The sequence below is a fragment of the Microchirus variegatus genome, assembly GCF_963457635.1.
Source record: "Microchirus variegatus genome assembly, chromosome: 6".
Classification (NCBI taxonomy): domain Eukaryota; kingdom Metazoa; phylum Chordata; class Actinopteri; order Pleuronectiformes; family Soleidae; genus Microchirus; species Microchirus variegatus.
Genome location: NC_139807.1, coordinates 4,007,243 through 4,025,803, shown reverse-complemented (window position 1 = coordinate 4,025,803; position 18,561 = coordinate 4,007,243). Strand labels below are relative to the sequence as shown.

At 42.7% G+C, this 18,561-nt stretch overlaps 1 protein-coding gene across 1 annotated transcript in view; it reads left to right on the top strand.

The window, feature by feature from the left end:
• Positions 1 to 18,561, top strand: part of tnmd (tenomodulin) — a 61,019-nt gene that overhangs the window by 30,685 nt on the left and 11,773 nt on the right. The window contains exons 3-4 of the mRNA XM_083891697.1: positions 4,987 to 5,127; positions 10,531 to 10,638. Coding sequence (XP_083747823.1) covers positions 4,987 to 5,127; positions 10,531 to 10,638 — 249 coding nt within the window. The remainder of the gene's footprint in view (positions 1 to 4,986; positions 5,128 to 10,530; positions 10,639 to 18,561) is intronic.

Sequence of the window (18,561 nt, the reverse complement as noted above, 5' to 3'; positions counted from 1 at the left end):
AAACTGAAGTTGTTCTTGTTTTATTTGACAGGTTCACACACACAATTACTGGCTTATTCAACACATGTAACATTATGACTTGTTTCTCATTATCTTGTCTTAGCTTTGTTTTTTTTACGTCCATTTATTTAAAGCGGACCTAGACCGGAAGTTCCAATTAACGCTGTTTTTTAGTGTGTATCTGCGTCATTACCTTGTTTAAGAAGCCCTGAAGGTTGAAAACAAACAGTTCAGCCACTGCTAAGAACGCTGTGTTTTCTCGGGCTCAGCGAGATCTCTGAAAAAACACGGTCCGGTTACGTAAACACTGGTTCTCCCGAACAGCAGATCGTCCTGCTCCGGGCACTAGTCCGGGCACATCCGGTTGCGTAGATTGAACCGCAGAAGAAGAATAACGTCCGTTGTGGAGGTGTTTCACGAGCGACAGTGTCTTCTGACTCTGGGTCTGACTCCGGGTCAAAGTCATAAAAGGGACTGCGGCGGGGAGTCGTGAAGAAGCTATTTTTAAACATTGTTAAAACAATGTTTTGATAATGAGTAGCAGTGCATCCACCGTTCCAGAGGGGGGAGCTGTGCTTCTGAGAGCGGGTGTACTTCCGGGTACTGGCCAATCACAAGACTCTGTCTTCTGGGTGAGAGATTTGAGTCTGAAATATCGCGGCTGGGAAACACCGTCAGAAAAGAAGATTTCTATCGGCTCATTTACAGCAACTAGGAGGTTTTTGACCATAAAAACAAGTTAATGTATGTAAGTAGACCTCCATAACTCACATAATATGTGCAACAGGACCACTCTATGTAAGCTTTAAGAATAACTAATTCTCCAAAATCCATCTTTGTCGTTGGTTTCCCTGATGAAATCAGTTACAAGATCTCTTTGGCAAATCACCTTCCAGGGCTCATGCCTGCTGCAGACTTCGTGTAACAGCGGTTTAGTGGTTAATGAGTTTCAAATGTATTTAACGTCTCAAAACCAAAAAATCTTTCCGAGTAGGTTGGAGCTTCTCTTATGCGCTGCCCTTTCCTCCACCTGTTCAGTGTCATATAGAAGGCCAATTAACTTTCACAGCTTTTCCGCAGCCACGTGACAGGTTCAGTGAATCAATATCAGGGAAAGATGAAAATTATGAAAAAGCAAATCCTGTAAAATCTCACCGGGCACATGTTTTTTTTTTTTTAATGAAAATAATGAGAATCAGCACAAATGCAAATGATTACCATAATCATCATTACGCTGTGCTCTAAAATCCACTCAGTGGTGCAATATGAATAAGTTTCCCCCTAATGTACAGAAGCATCTATATGTATCAAAAGAGGCCATACAGAGGCTATTCATTCCTATTTTTGGAACGGCAATTACAGAGCACAGCAGCAGCTTTGGATATTGAACCGGTTGAAGTCAAACTGTTGTAATACATTATTATCCATTTCAGCCCGGAGCAGTGGGGAGATACTCACTGCTGGATTTCCATCAAAAGTGATAGCCTGCTGAAAATGTAATTTACTATTTTAGTATAAATCAATAAGCCTCTGGAATCTATCCCCCCATTGCACCTTTATGTTAATATTAAAGATGTGCTTAAATAGAACTTTAATTCACCACACAGACTTGCAGACTGCTTAATAGCCCCGGTTTTAACCATAACGGCTCAATTGACACTTAAATTCCTAGCCCATCTTAATTTGGCTTCCCCTGACAATTAAAAGTTCCACTTCTCTTTGGTGCCGCGGCTACTGTCACCCATGCTAATGGAGATTTATAGGTCAGTGCCATTGTAACGGTGATCTTCTGTTAAATGTTATATTCCATTCTTTGATTATTTCTCTGTTCTCCCAGCGAAAAAAAGGGAAGAGTCATTGCCATGTAATGCTCGGTATTTAAAGCGGACCTAGACCGGTAGTTCCAATTAGCGCTGTTTTGTCGTGTGTATCTGCGTCATTACCTTGTTTAAGAAGCCCTGAAGGTTCAAGACAAACAGTTCAGCCACTGCTGAGAACGCTGTGTTTTATTATAATCTCGGGCTCAGCGAGATCTCTGAAAAAACCCGGTCCGGTTACGTAAACACCGGTTCTCCCGAACAGCTGAACGTCCTGCTCCGGGCAGAAGAAGAATAACGTCCGTTGTGGAGGTGTTTCACAAGCGACAGTTGCTTCTGACTCTGGGTCTGACTCAGGGTCAAAGTCATAAAAGGGACTGCGGCGGGGAGTCGTGAAGAAGCTATTTTTAAACATTGTTAAAACAATGTTTTGATAATGAGTAGCAGTGCATCCACCGTTCCAGAGGGGGGAGCTGCGCTTCTGAGAGCTGGTGTGCTGAATAGTATCAGCCAATCACAAGACTCTGTCTTCTGGGTGTGAGAGTTGAGTCTGAAATATCGCGGCTGGGAAACAGCGTCAGAAAAGAGGATTTCTATCGGCTCGTTTACAGCAACTAGGAGGTTTTTGACCATAAAAACAAGTTCATGTATGTAAGTAGACCTCCATAACTCACATATGTGCAACAGGACCACTCTATGTGAGCTTTAAATGTTCTCGCGTACAAGATAGCAAACACAAAACATATTTGAATGCTGAATCTGTGAAAGGAGTAAAAAAAAATTAGCTAAATTTTGTGTTGGCGCGTTAGAGAGCATGCAGATGTTCCTGATGAGGAATATAAATTCTGATGGACTCCCATCCGAGTGTGTTCATTAATCATGCGTCTCATTGGCGAAGGCTCTGATTTGGCACCGAGACAGATGAAGATGAACTCAGCAATATATTTCTCATCATAACACAACCCTCACATAAATATTAATAGCATATTTTTCAGCTGTGGGCAAGAACCATTTCTCAGACAAGGAATTTTAAGAGTTATCCATGCATGTCCAAGAACGGCGCACGAGCGAGCCGTCGTGATAAACAACGCCGCTTTAAGGCAACAGAGAGGAGGAGGAGGTTTTAACTCCACTGGTGACTCAAAGGGTCTTTATTTCTCCGGGCAAACTTCTATCAATTGCTTTTCTTATTTAACTCAATGTGCGACATGTCAACAAACACTGTAATCGACGTTAGTTTGTGGATATAGCACATTCGAGATGCATTATCGTGACAATATATAACGTGACGTGGGTGTTATCGCCCAATTCTGCAGCTGGGGAAGATGTTTGAGAGGAACTCAAACATTATTGTTTTGGTTTTTTAACGCTCTGCAACTTTTCCTACCGTTTGCGTTCTCATCAGTCGAAGGCGCAGCAGGAAACTATTTTCAGCTTGAAAAGAAAAAAACCATTGAACGCCACCTGCCCAGCATAAAATGGCAGACAAACAAAGGATAGCCAGTAGTCTTTGAACATCGTGGGCCAATAAAAGAGACAGATATTTCCTTCAGGCATGAGCTGGAAGGACAGTGAATATTGGACAATCGTGGTCGCCAGAAGCATGACTGCGGTTGCTAATGTTGCTGCGTGTCTGCCGGGCGTGTTAATAAGCAACTGTTCTCCATTAAAAAAAACACACGCCATAAAACCTTGTGATGGTGAGTCAATGTGTTCTGCTGCCTCCAAGTGATCCGAACAAAATCACAGCAGGTTTAACGTACAGATTTCTGTGTAACGCACACATTTTTAAATACCCAAGACCAATTTTCCTCTCTCTCTCTCTCTCTCGCTCTCTCGTGTTTCGCCTGTTAAATCAGACTGAAGTTCCATTTATGTTTTCCGCCGTCATTCAGACTGACATCGTGTCAGCTGTTTTTCTGTTTCAACAGAGGCAATAGCGGCATATCGGTCCGCTCGCTGTCATTTTGAGTCAAGCTGTGCCACGGCTTGCCAAGAGCAATTAACTTTGTTTTTCACGGCTGAAAAATATTTTTGATTTATAAGGTTGTTATTTTTGGGGTAAGTATTCACAACCGGTGGAATTCTGTCACTCTCACACGCGTCATATTTCTGTCACTGCAGTTATAGTGTTAGTCTGAGCTCCGTCACGGGGGTCTGTCACATATTTAGTGTTCAGCAGAGGTGGAAAGTAACAAAATACATTTACTCAAGTTACTGTATTGAATACTTTTTTTGTGTATTTTGTATTTTTTAAGTACAAATTTAAAATCAGGATTTTGTATTTCACTTGAGTACATATTGACTCAAGTATTGTACTTAGTTACTTTATAAATCCTATCCGTTACCGAGTAAAAATAAAAATTCAGCACAATGAAAACCTACAGGGGGGAAATATACACCAGAACCAGACCAATTATGATGTGATTAGCATTAGCACTGGCGCGTGAACATAGAGGGCGCGCGTCCAGGGCCGTTTCTAGTTGTTTGGGGGCCCTATGCGAGATACTATTTGGGGGGCCCTATATTTTTCAAACTCGAGGTAGAGAGTCCTAACTTTCTAACACTTACATGCTTTGCAAATATATGCATAATGAATCCATCCAATGCATGCAAATAAAGACAGGTACTTTTAATTCTCAAATATATAATAAAATATGAGTCTGAATTTGTAGTTTGGGGGCCCCCTGGTGGCTGTGGGGCCCTATGCAGCTGCATAGTTCGCATATAGCAAGAAACGGCTCTGCGCGCGTCAAAAGTGACGTTATATCCTGTGACGCGCCGGGCGTGTGAGCTACAAAATAGTTTTGGATTTCTGACCCCTGTCATATTTCTACTACCCTCACACCCCACGCAAAGTAACTTTTACTTTAAGTACATTTCAAATTAACTACTTTTTACTTCTACTTGAGTAATAGTTCATCAAAGTATTGGTACTTTTACTTGAGTACAATATTTTAGTACTTTTTCCACCTCTGGTGTTCAGGTCAATGAGAGCAGAATAATATTATACGAAGACACAAAAATAAGAAGGTTAATCGTCTGAACTGCATTTTGTCTGCGGCACAGTTTCACAGTGTGTGAGGTTTTCCTTGCTACTTAACCTTCTCTGGCACAAAATGATGATGGTGTTACTGATCGGCGTGTGGTTGTTGTTGTGTCGTTACAGGTTTACGACCATCAGTATAAAGCCGTGTTGGATGGCGTAGAGACAGAGAGCATGCTGGAGATTGACCCAGGTCAGCGCATTGAGATTTTCAAAATGGGAAACGGAAGCGAGGAGGTACTTGAGGTCCATGACTTCAAACATGTAAGTACAATTTATTTTTCTCGGCGCTACCTGTATAAGTGTTATCGGTATCACACGTTTGCTTTTTGACCTCCACGATATGGGACGCTGCGTATAAATAGCACATCACTTTCATGGACATTTATGTCACGTCTTGTCGCTTTAATTAAGGTCAGGGGTTGGCACGTCAGGAAAGAAATGGTGTGGCATGAAATCAAGCGCAACCCAAAAAAAAAGAAAAAAGCATAAAATGTGTAGTGACACGCAGAATGACTTGAGAAATCGGCGTGTAATTCATGCAACATTCGGTGATACCGCGCCACGCCGACAACATTAATCCTTTGTTGAAATCATATTTTCTTCCTCAACAGTAACGTCTCCTCCCTTGACATTTACTGTGAGTAAAAAAAAAAAGAAAAAGAGGGAGAAACATCCAAAACATCACAGACACGAATAATGGAAATTATTGTCAGCGAGGAGAACACAGGGATCAGAATAATATTTAAAAAAAAACACATATCAGTGACTCATAAGTAGCCGCTGTAATCTTGGGGATTGTGTGTGTGTGTGTGTGTAAGTGCACACAAGACTGTTAATTCTATACTGTAACTTATTTGCCGTACAGAGACAGAACCCATTACAGAGCCTATCTCTATTTGTTCCTTACAACCATTCTTTTTTTTCTTTTTTTTCCAGTAGTGTTTTTTTTGTCTCCAGAAGAACTCATTAACTTATCTTTCGTTCCTAAATCCCGCTCGAGTGTGCAGGAGGTTTCACATGCTGCGGCTCAGAGAAGGGTGTGTTCCGCTTGACTGGGTAATGAATGCTTTTTACCCCTCACACCATTATTTACTCTGTAATGTGCGGTTGCCAGGCTGAGTGTTACAGCATTGCACCTTATCCCAAAGAAAAACCTGCAGTGAGTTACAATGGTCTTTGTGGACGGAGAATGGGGCTGTATGAGGGGCAAGCCTGCACAGCACCTGCAAACTTTAACCCTCCGCAAACACTTTATTTTTATTTCCGTCTGCATCGCCAAGCCCAGCATGTGTACGTGTCCTACATATACCATGACACACACACACACACACACACACACACACACACACACACACACACACACACACACACACACACACACACACACACACACACACACACACACACACACACACACACACACACACACACACACACACACACACACACACACACACACACACCAGCGCCTGTTGCTTGTTCCTCTTCCTGTCGGAGGTACATCCGCCGAGAAGATTTAAAAACAAAGCAGAGAAATTCAGACCATACAGTGAGCTTACACTAAGTGGTGGCTAATGTTAAAATTGATTTTGTCAAATACGTAAAAAACTAGAACGATGTATTTTATTACAGGGGGGCCAAAGTCACCATCTGAAACAATCTCCAAAAAGCCTGAGGGGCTTGTGTGAGGAATGGAAAATGAGCAAATTATGCCACCAGGGCTGCGGACCACAGGCGAAATCTACTCACATTTTTGTTTCAGACCAGGACTTGACTTGAAACAAGAGAGAGCGAGAGAGAGAGAAAATCTAATGAAGAAGCAGAGAACTCATTTCTACGTTAACAACAAAGGAACACGGGTCACTTAGAGTTAACAATCGCCACTCAAATTTTTAAGTTCAATACAATGACCAACTGTTCCTGCGTTTTACAGAACGACTAAAGCGGGATTTGAGCGTGTGTCGTGTGGCATCAAACACTGACAGTTTTTTTTTCCTTTCTTGTGTCATGGACACCTTCATATTGTGTGACACAGTGGGACAAGCACTCACTGTCGCCATGATATTTCATTTTCAACTGTCAAGCCAAAACATATTCTCCCTCTGTCGCGCTCTTGACCTCTTTCGTAACCCCTGGTTTTCTCTCTCTGTTGAAGTAAGTTTAAAACTCTCTTATCCTGCTTATTTCTATCCACAATCAAACTAATTCACTATCAAGACAAAGAGAAGGTACCGCGTTCATGGCTGAAATAACTGAGTGGATGTGTGTGTGTGTGTTTTTACACAAAATTGACTGAAACTCACAAAGTGAAAGAGTGAAAATAAGGCTAAAGTCCAATTTATACTCCTGCGTAAAGTGCTCTGCGTCGTCTCCGGCTGCACGAAATATTTTTTAAGTGTCCGTCACTCCGTCAAGGGACAACGGAGACGGCAAGGGCTGCGATTGGTCCTCAAGACAGGCCGAGCTAAGCTGCTCTGGGCCGGCTCACAGTGCGCACCGAGCGTCCACAGAGGCGGAGCTGATCAGCGCCGCCAAACTATAAATATGTGATATCTTATTACACAAATTCAGCTGCAACTATAACAACAACAGTCTTTCTCTCTCGCACGCCATTGCTCACTGTAGCCAAAAGCACAACAGCCTTGCGTAGCGACCCCTACTGATCGGGCGGGAAATTGCAGTGCGTATCCGTCACCACGACGGAGATGTACGAAGGCTCGAGGCGTCTCCGTGGTTACGCAGTCGGAGAAGTATGTGTATGTATGTACATGGAGGTTCTTTAACATAGTTATGATTGATAGCATCTATCCATCTATCCGTCTGTGTGACTTCCCGCACTCAGACCAGTCCAAACACATACCATCCTGTTTGGTTTTCGGTGATTTACTCTGATCTACATTTTGGCACACTGACTGAGGACGCGCTTCACTGAACTGGGTTATTTTCCCCCCAAGCCGGTGGAATCAGGTGGGCGACATCAAGTGAATGAGTTTCACTCTCAGTTTTAGATCGACTGACTTCATTCACTTGGTGCATTCTCAAATACATCCCATTCAATTTGGTTCATTTTAATTCCAAGATTAAAAGGCTATAGACAAGGGGTGTCAAACTCATTTCCACTGAGGGCCACGTCAGCATATTGGTTACCCTTAAAGGGCCAGATGTAACTGTCATACAGAAGAAAATGTAACTAGATGTAACCAAATATGATGTAAAATAAAGGTAACTGCTCTGTAACATATTGCTAAATAACTTTCTGTATTTATTGCGTATTCAAGTTACAAATATGATGCATTATAGATGTAGCCCGGTCTGCGATGGTGTTTCTTGACAAACTAACAGTTTTAAAAGTCTGTATCTGGTCGGGGCAGACCTGCTCACACACCTTCAGCATGCACTGCTTCAAAAAAGCACACTCAGAAAAAGACTTTGAAGCACGGGCGATTTCTTCAGCCACAATAGCGAGCTTTCACTGCCACATCGTTTCTGGTTGTGGCTTTCGTGAACACATTCTGCTGCGATCACAGTCTCAATCTCAATCTCACTCGTCGTGTGATACATATAAAATGATGAACTGCGTTCTAGTGGCAGGATGCCGTCACTTTGCGGGTAACGCAATTGCTATGCATTGTGGGAAATGTAGTTTATGGTCAACGCATGCCTTAACGGGACACTGTGTAGTATTTATGGGTTTATATGATCCAAAATCCACTTTTTATACATATTATGTGCTCCTGCATTGTCTAGTCGCTGTATAATAGTTTTTGTTTCATTTTTGTAGTGTTTCAAAAAGTCATGGAAAATAATATGGTCGCGGGCCGCGGTTGCATTGCCACTGTTAGCAGCGAGACTCCATGTTTCTACCGGAGCCTGTAAGGACAAACGCGAGAGAACAAATCAAGCGTCTCTTTACTTGTAGCTGAAGTCCCGCCTCCTCTCTCTCCGCTTCGTCTTCTACGGCCGTGGTAGCTCCGCCCTCTCCCTCGCCTCACGAAACTCATCTGCTGACACGGAGAAAGACGACCAGGACGACATTTGACCGGCTGCGGATACAGTAGCGCTCAGGGAAGGGACGGGGTGAGCAGAGGAGCAGTTCGTTGTTGTAAATTTCAGCCTCTCCTCTAGATGGCACTATAAACTACTTACTTTACCTTTAAAGCAGCAAAGACCTATTTTAACACAGATTTTTAAGACCAATTAATCACTCAAGGGCCACATCTGGCCCCCGGCCCTTGAGTTTGACACATGGGCTATAGACTCGCGAGAGGCCCAATAGCAGATACAGATAAATGAATAAAATATAATCTCGCAAGTGTTTTCTTAACCTGGATGAGTAATGAGATGAGCTGTAGTCTAAGCCAGTAAGACGAAGGTTTGTTGATAGTTTCCTTGTCCTCTGCCTCTCTGAAAGTGATCAGGCAGCATCAAGTTTAAATGACATTGCGTCTCAATTCCTCATCCCTGTGCTAATGTGTCTTTTCTTCATTTTCTGGTTGACCAAGCTCAGCCATCGCCGCATCTCATCACAACACCGGCCTGGATCGTCTTCTGCTGCTACTACTCACCAATACAGTAGAGTCAAATTAAAACAGAAGACTCATCACAATAAAGCCCCGGCATAAACATTATGCTTTTGTGCTCGAGACCATTATTGCCCCATCCCTTTTTCTGCACAGATGAAATTACATGCGGTAAATTACGACAGCCATCACTTTCTATCATGTCTTTTTGCGGCGGTGGGCTGTCTGGTTTTCAGAGTGACGGCACCGCGGAAAAAATGTAGAAATAGCGCCCACATGATCGAGTTAACCGATTCAAAGGACATGTCATAGCACACTGTGTTGCTATAATTAAATTTAAATTGAATCAAGTCCATTTCCATGAATGTACTCGCATGATTTTTTTTTTAGTTGATACAATTTTAAAGCAGTTGTGGCAGACGTAGATCCTGCTGTCTGTTCTAATGCAATATGCTGAACGAGCAGCTCTGCAGAAAATACACGGGGAACAATCTAATCTCCCGTAAGTCTCTCAGACTTCATCTGAGATATTTAAGCGGAATATCTAGGATTAACACAGAACGGCAGAGCGGGAAAATGAATAGATCTATCTTGTCTCTTTTGGAGGTTCAGCGTGTCAGACAGAATGGAGCTACAGTCCGTGTGGTGGAGGATCATCAGCGGCGCTGAAGAGACCGACTCCGCACTTGACTGCGCAGATTAAGAGAGTGACAGGGACCTATGACTGGCTAATTCAATGGGGGGCACTCGCTGTAGAAGACACTTCATTCTCAACAGTGTCACTCGACTCTGCGGGATACATCTGAACAGGGAGTATTATACGGCTACCGTGAAACAGCCCAGCTATTTAACTTTCACGCCAAGCCTGAACGCGAGAGCCGCCGCATTGCGCGGGCGCCAAGTAGTCATCAATTTTATATGCCGCGCTAAAAAAAAGAGAGGAGAGATCAAAATATGCCTCACTCATTAGGTTTTAACTTCTGACTTTTAAGAGCTTTGATTATGAGCTAAAAAGCTGAGCGTTTTAAAAACGATCGCCCAGGCACTTATGGGATATTCACATCACAGAAAACTAATGAATGATAGATATATCTGAATTCCTAAGTATCCCTTCATTTCTTTTTCTTTTTTTTTTTTTTCAAAGGGAATCACTGGGATCCGCTTTGCCGAACATCAGAGGTGCTACATCAGGACCCAGACCAGGAAGCTACCCACGGTGGCAGAGGTGGAAGCCGAGGACACGGAGTTACTGGTACGCCTCCTCCCCTCTCAGCCGCCTGTGCACCCTCAAGACTCTCCTGCTCCTACAAGAGCTGTCATACATAGGGAGATAACCAGCACAGAGCGGCGTGAGCGCCACACAAATTCCTCAAGCCTGTCCGTCTTATCCCATCACCTCCAACCCCTCTCACTGAAGAATAAACTGAGGTTCTTCTGTGCCTGGGAAACTGTGAGAAAGCTGCCCACAAACCCATAGCCTCTTTGTGGCTCACATCAAATGGTGTTTGCTGTCAATCCTGAGCCAATATTAATTATTAATCATCCTCTCCAAAGCCTCTACCCAAATAGCCTAAAGGAGGAAAAGTGGAAAGAGTGCTCGGAGTTAGAGGTAAAGCCATTAAAACCAAGAAGAAAATATGTTTTCTGTGTAAAGATTCACGAGGCTTCCTCTCCAAGTGTTGAGTGAGTCCTTTTTTTTACTTCGTATACTTGTGTGCGAACTTCAGCAAAAGCGATGGAAGAAATTCAATCAATCAAAATTGCCAATTTTTCAGTGTCACAGTGCAATTCACTGAGTGAGCCGTATGTTCAAAGAGAAAATCCTTCTCTCAAAATAACGTCTCTACTGCTTGCACACTCTCATTTACATTTCACATTGCGGCTGAGAAGAAGTGGCTGGCTCACTGCTTCGTTTAAAAAAAAAAAAAAAAAAAAAAAAAACAGAATACGCCAATTGTCAGTCCAAGCAAAAAAAAAAGACCTCACACCCAAAACGAAACCAAATGCTGTTTTGTTTCGTCTTTTCTTTCCTCTCATCTTCATCACGTGTGATCAACGTTTGCAGAGACAGCGCCATATGCCGTTTCTCATTTTTTTTGCCCATATTGAAGCCTAATTGGATTCACTCACAGCTCCAAAGTTAATCATTGCAGACCAGTTAAGTGACTTAAACCCGCATCATCATGTAGGGCTTGTACCAATAGTGCAGAATTTATTATTAGAAATAGAATAAGCTCAATTTCCCTTTCCACTTGGCCAAAGGAAATCCCTCCCACATGGTATAGGCGAGTGTTCTGTGTCATGCTCAATGTTGAAGATAATGAAGACTAAGATTCTCAGATAGGTACATCAACCATCACACACACATACGACCTAGCACTATGTCTTTTGTTCCACCCAAGCAAGTGCTGTGTGAAGTATTCAACCCCAAGAACATAAAGCCCACCAGAAAAACCCAGAAAACACAAAATGAAAAGGCAAAGGCTGCGCGGGAGACCTTTGATAACCCAAAAGGCTGAAGTCACGACAAACTCTACAGCACCGGCACACAAGTTATACACTGAGAAACAGGCAATTGACATCAAACACACACAAAAGTTCTGAGTTGGTGTTTATAGAGACACCTTTAGACAACTTAAGAAACCACAGAGAGAGGAGAACCTCTCACTGCCTCTGAAGGTGAGACAATGAGAGCTCAAACAGAGCAACTGGAGACTCAGGGTTTATGAACACTCCCCACACCTGAGCTTCATCAACACCAATCAGTGCCACACACACCTGATCGCAGTGAGCTGATTCTCCCACCGCTCTCACATAATAGTGCTTTCACACAGGTACGACTCTGGTTCTGGCTGTGGTGCCGTTCTTGGAGCCTCAGAACCTTGGTGCTTTCTGGCACACACCAGTTTAAAAAGAACCAAAGTGGGAGGACGTTAATTCTGCATTACTGGAAGTAAACACAACACCAGCAAAATCTCAATACGTTCTATACTTTCTGCTCGTCTTCACAACCCAGACTATGAATGGCCAATTCCAATTCCTATCTTAACCCTCAAGCTCAACCCTTAATCTTAACTGGCCCTCAAAACCAAGTGTTAAGGGTTATTTTGTCGCTTAGAAATGGGACACCCCTTAAATGCAGATACGTCTTCAGACTGCGGGGGGCAGAGTAACGCGAAAGCTGCGTCCAGTCTGTCAACTCCAACAAAGAAGAAGAAGAACACATTTAGTTATTAAGTTAAGTTAAGTTATTAGGTTGTCAGTTAGTTATAAGATGATACTCATACAAATACCACAACCACGGACATATTCAGCTGACAGTTACCACACACCACGGCTTATTGAAAAGTAAACCATAGCAAACGATCACTTGTCCGCACCGGCCGGCTATTGACAAAAGATCGTAAAATAAAAGTAATTGTTACGCAGCAATGACGTCAGTAATCCATAATATGGGCCTAAACTAAGATTATACAATGGTTTTCATCATTTTTATATCTCTATTAACAAAGAAAATACTTAATTTGTAGCGTATTCGTTTCGCTGCTTTCGGCGCCATCTTTGTTATGGCAAAGCACGCAATGCATTCTGGGTAGCCCTTGCTCCCAAGGGTGGTCTCGGAAAATCTCAATATTGAGGGCGATACAGCCCTTAAACTCGCCCCTCAAATTAATTTTTTCTGAGAATCGGGACAGCACTTGCACTAGAGGGAGCGCACATTTTTGAGATTGAGGGTTGAGATTGAGGGTTAAGTAAGGAATTGGAATTCACCCATAGTCTGGGTGATGTTACAGTTCGCAGGGAAAGCCCAGGTATTTCTTGGTTACCTCGAGAACCAACTTTTTCCGGTTCCGAACCTGTTATTTTTTGGGGTTCGGGAACCGGAGTGAAAGCCCTAACAGAGCCGGAAGATTGCGTGCCCTCACCGCTTTGTGTGGGGTTTTTTCAGCCAGCGGTCCAGACAACCTTGTAAGTAAATGGCATCATGGAGAAAGAGACAACATTAAGATTCTAGAAGGAAACCAATAGGCATGTCTGCAGAAAAGCTTGGCCTTGAGCCACATTTGAGAAGCCTCCAACCAGACAATGATATATATACAGCCAAAAAACACTTAAAACCAGAACAATACATGTTGGAGTCCACATCTGAATCTCATTGAGAGTCTATGGAGGTAAATCAAATGGTTTATATGGACAAAACAAAACAAATTAATTATTATTAATTATATTAAGTTAATTTGATTTGCATGTCAAAACAAAACATGGCACGCAGTTACCAGGCTACAAAACAGCGATGACCCCAAAAACTGACAATGTCAAACATTATTATTGTTTGTTTTCAAGTTGCGACTGAGCTAATAACAAAAGATGTGGATATTGCCGGGGACTTTCTGCCTATATTGTTCCTGCTCAATCTTAGCCACCTGGAAGATGAAAAAGCTTATAGCTGTGCACAGGAACATCATCTGTTCATAAACATGACACAGTGCGAATGATCTTCTCATCCAATGCTTTGCAAGAAACCAAATAAATGCATTTCCCAGAGCGTTGAACCAATCAATCATTCAGCTCATGTTTCTGAAATACCAAATAAACACGGTACATCTCCCCTCGCACTTTATTTATTTTTTTGGCATTACTGGGTTTTGGCAGTACATTCGATGTACTACTGTTGCTGCAAAGGATTTCTTTCACCACAAAAACAATAGAGAGCAGAAGAGAAATACAGTCAATATTAGGGGGAGGGGTGTATTTAAGTGATATACAGTGAACTTGGCCTGACCTCACCAAGGTCTGTCCTCACAGCTCCGGATGCCTCCTCTGTGAAAGTCCACCCACGTGTGACCCTGGAGAAGATCAGCACACGTTCCTCCTCAGGTGGTGAAACACAAGAAGCTCACAGGGGTTAAAGCCAAGTGTTAATGGTTCCGAGCTTAACCCAGCTGCAGGCTTGTAGGAGCGAGGGCTCAGAGCGGCCGTGGCAGGCTTTGGAGCTGAGTTGACAAACAATGGGAAAAATTGCAGAAAAACTGCAAGCAACTGATAAGGAAATGCAGCCCCTGTGAGGGAGAACCAGGTGACAAACATGAATTGTTTGCCAGGATTTTTTTCCTCCCTTTTCAATTTGCTTCCTCTATGAAACATCTGAGGGAGTAATCCCTGAGCTTCATTCCAGTTCCCCCCCCCATTCTGACATGGCAATCGCCATCTTCCTCCCTCACACCCTTTAGCATTGTCAACGGATGCTGCCTGCTCCATTATACAGCCACTTAATATGGATGACCAAAGCTCACCCTGCAACCCAAAACCTCCCACTCAGACAAGTGCACACAGAAAAAAAACAGCAGGAAAACAGGAGGAACAACATCACAGCAGATGATGTGAACACACCAAGGTCCTGCACACAAAGTGGTTTATTTAAGCTCATATTTGTCTCCATTGTCTGCAACTTATGAGCTAAATCAGTCGCACCAGACAGTCGTCCGTGCCACCCATACTAATTTGAGTCAGTCACAAAAGTCATGTTTAGCTGCTGCAAACTGACAGCCATCACTAACACCTCCAGTTCTGTCACCACCCAGAGGAATTCTGAGTAATTACAAACAGTGCTGGCACCCCCCCCCACCCCCACCCCCACCCCCGCCCACGCCGTCATGACGTACACCAAGGTGATCTTACACCAACCGCACCCCTCAGTTCCTCAGTTGTTTATCCAGCCAAAGAGCTGAACGTCCAGAATTTTTTAACAGTAGAATTTACATCTGAAACTTTTTCTTTCCATTTTGCATCCTACTGCAGCCGTCTCACTTTACTAGCACAATGTTGCGGTGCCTTTTCCATTGCAGGAACTAGAGCCAGGAACAAGGGACTTAAGGGCATCCGGCAGCTAACAGCAATTAGCATTTGGAAAAGCCGACTCTAGCCGGCACATTGTTGTCATATATAAAATATATCCACTGGACACGTAAATCCTCTGAGGATGGATATTTGTGTAGAACTCTGTGCCGCACTGTGCAGCCAAGAATAGAACACTTCCACTCTTCCGGATACTGTTGCCCTCGGCTGCACTCTCACGTTTTTTAGGGACAAATCGGAGCTCCGCGAGACATCAATTCCAGGAATATCTCACTGTGACATAGTAATGAGTGCAGAAGTCAACATCGCGTGTTTTATCTCCTGTAATTAGACTGAGACGGACCACAAAAACGTGGTGAGTCATCTTTTTTTCACACTTTGCCTACTCATAGGGCCTCTGGAGTCCCAAATATAAATATTAAAATTATTAAAAAGTTTATATGTCTCCTTTAATATCATTACATATCTCCTCGCCAAAGTTAGTTGCACTGCTAGTTAGCTCCACTGCTAATCCCATTATGCTGCCGTCTTTCTATCATTCACTCTGTCTTTGGTTTCTCCCCTCTGTCGGTAACATCCATTGGATTCTTTCTCCTCCACAGATAGACAGAGCTTGACATAAACTCTGGATTTATCACTTTAGCTTTCACTCTGAAATAGCTGCAGCTCCCCTAACAGGCAGACACACCTCGCTTTTACTGCATGTGAAATGTGCATCATACTGTGGTGAATGTGTGCCTTTACAGCGCAGTCACTCAACCCTCACCCACCTTTACAGCCACGGATATCATATAAAGCCAATGAATTCATGTTTTTTTTTATACCTGGCAAACTGGAATGGAACAGCTTGTTGTTCGCTGATGGTTCCAACAACATATAGCAAACACTGGTCTGCAGGAATCTAGAAAAATTCCTAGTAGTAACATGTCTTTAACTATTGAGTGGAAATGGCCTTTGCAGTGTGCTTGTTATACTATACAAAACACTGGCAGTGGCCTAAATGTAACACTCATTTGTCTATATTTCAAAGTTGTGGAGTTTTAACTATCTTATTGGCAATTTGCAAAGTGGTATAACTTTAAATTGCAGTAGCTTACACCCACTTAAGACAATCTCAGCCCAGGCTGTTCTTGTGCGTTTACCCAAAATGAGGGAACTATAGCTTCCAAATGCAATCAGAACAGAGACATCCAGCTTTTCATCATCTTGTCCTAAAGCATCGGAGTTTAGTCATTAATTGTACATTGTCTGCAGTGTAACACGTAGCAGAATCAATCTGTGTTAGCCGAGGGATTAATTTAGTTTAGAATGTGTACATTTTACTGATGCCTCAAAATTTCCCGTTTGCCTTGTGTAAGATTAAACAGGACAGAGGGAAGAGAAATATGGCAAATAAATGATGGAACTTAAATCATGAAACACATCATAAAAGACAGCAGTACTTTTTGTGTTTCATGCCTTTTCATCAAATGAATGTATAAACATTTAATGAACCAATTTCTTCAAAATTTTATTTATACATTAACAATAAAGCTATGTTGAGATAATGACGTATAACATGTCAGTTACTTTTTCAGCTACTGTTTATTCCTATACAAGTACATTTAGGCATTAGACACTTTTATCTAAAGCAACTTATAAGAGAGAACACGCTACATAGAAGTAGTATTGGAAAGACATCCGCTAGACAGGATTTCTTACACAGTTTGAATTTATATTATTTAAGTTATTTGGCAACAAACCAACACTTGGCAAGAATTTTGACCCTGACGTGATTTGAACACGCAACCTTCTGATCTGGAGTCAGACGCGCTACCGTTGCGCCACAGAGTCACATGCTATTTGCAGTCTCAGTGCTGGAGACAACATGTGAAAGACCCTGCTAAATAAGAGAATAGAAATGTAAATTTCTTGACGTCTAAAATGTCCTTGTCAACAATCGTCAAAGTTGAACTCAGTAAATTCTCATATGAATCCATTATTCATTATTCCATCGATGTTCGACCACGGAGTTTGGTTGTTATCCACTCTGTTGTAATCCTGCCTTTGGAAGCCTTTGGCAAGTCCCAGCACACTCAGTAAACGTTGCATGGATATGGGTGTTAACGGAAAAAAAAAAAAAGAAGAAAATCACAAACATTACATTGCATAATACATCCCCCTGTCTGTGCTGTGCTGTGCGGTGTGATGTGTTAAAGCTCCAGGGTATCAGGAGGAAAATCTTTGCCAGTTTCTGGCAAACACAGCACCACTTTAAACAATGTGTCGTGTCAACAGTGTTTCCCCCCCTTGGGACACAGTGGCAGAAGAGGGTAAATTCATTAACTACAGCACAACTGCTTTATAATTAACTTGTGCACTGTAGGCTTAAAACATACATACACCAGGCACAGGCCGCACAAAACAAATTACCATCATTCCCAAGGTTCAATACTTGATTAACAAAAAAGAAAAAAAAAGTTGCTCGTGTCCTAATAATTCATCATTCGTCAAGATGGGAGCGCCTGTCAGAATGTGAAGAAACTGGAAGAGTGTAATCATGTTGTCTTTGTGCTTGTCAACTGGCATTTAGAAATCCCTGCCCCATGCTAAAATCCTGACCTTTACCATTTCCCGCAGGCGCTCGCTTCTCCAAGTTATTGGAGTCGTTTCTCAACTGTGAAGTCAAAGTCATGTTGCGAACCTCCGTGTCTTGACCTCCATTTACTTCCCGGAGACAACTCACTCGGCTTCAGTGGTTAAGAGGTCCAATTAGAGAGCACTGTTTGTGTTTCTCCAAGTTTGAATTAATTTCTACAACCGTCAGTTTTTGGGGGGAGCGCGCCACACCGGCTCAATGCCAGAGCACCACCTTCGACGTAGCGCACGATCGCCCGCCGCTACACAAGTCCTCCGAGTCATCATTAGTCTTCCTGACGTTTTTTTTTTTTAAACTGAATCAAAAGCTGAAATATATGCTTGTTGTTTCTTTTATTTCCCCCTCCCTCATCTTTCCAGGTCACAACAGTGTCACTCGATGACAAACATGAAGCGGCGTTTGAATGCAAAATTCAAGCCGGAGTGACGGGGTGAACAGGAGGGAGGGGGGGGGGGGGGAGGGGCGAATGGCACGACCTAATATTAATGATTCTCGCTCCTGCTATAGCCCCAGGATTCTACGTCAAGCTTAACTAATGTGCAATTAAGCTTTAGACTGGGAGAAAATCACCTTGTAAAAACATTTGTCAAGTGAACTGTTTTTCTGTTCTGGGTTGCTAATTAACTAGGGAATGGGAAGAGGGGTTTATTTGTGCGTGTATTTACATATACATGAAGAAAA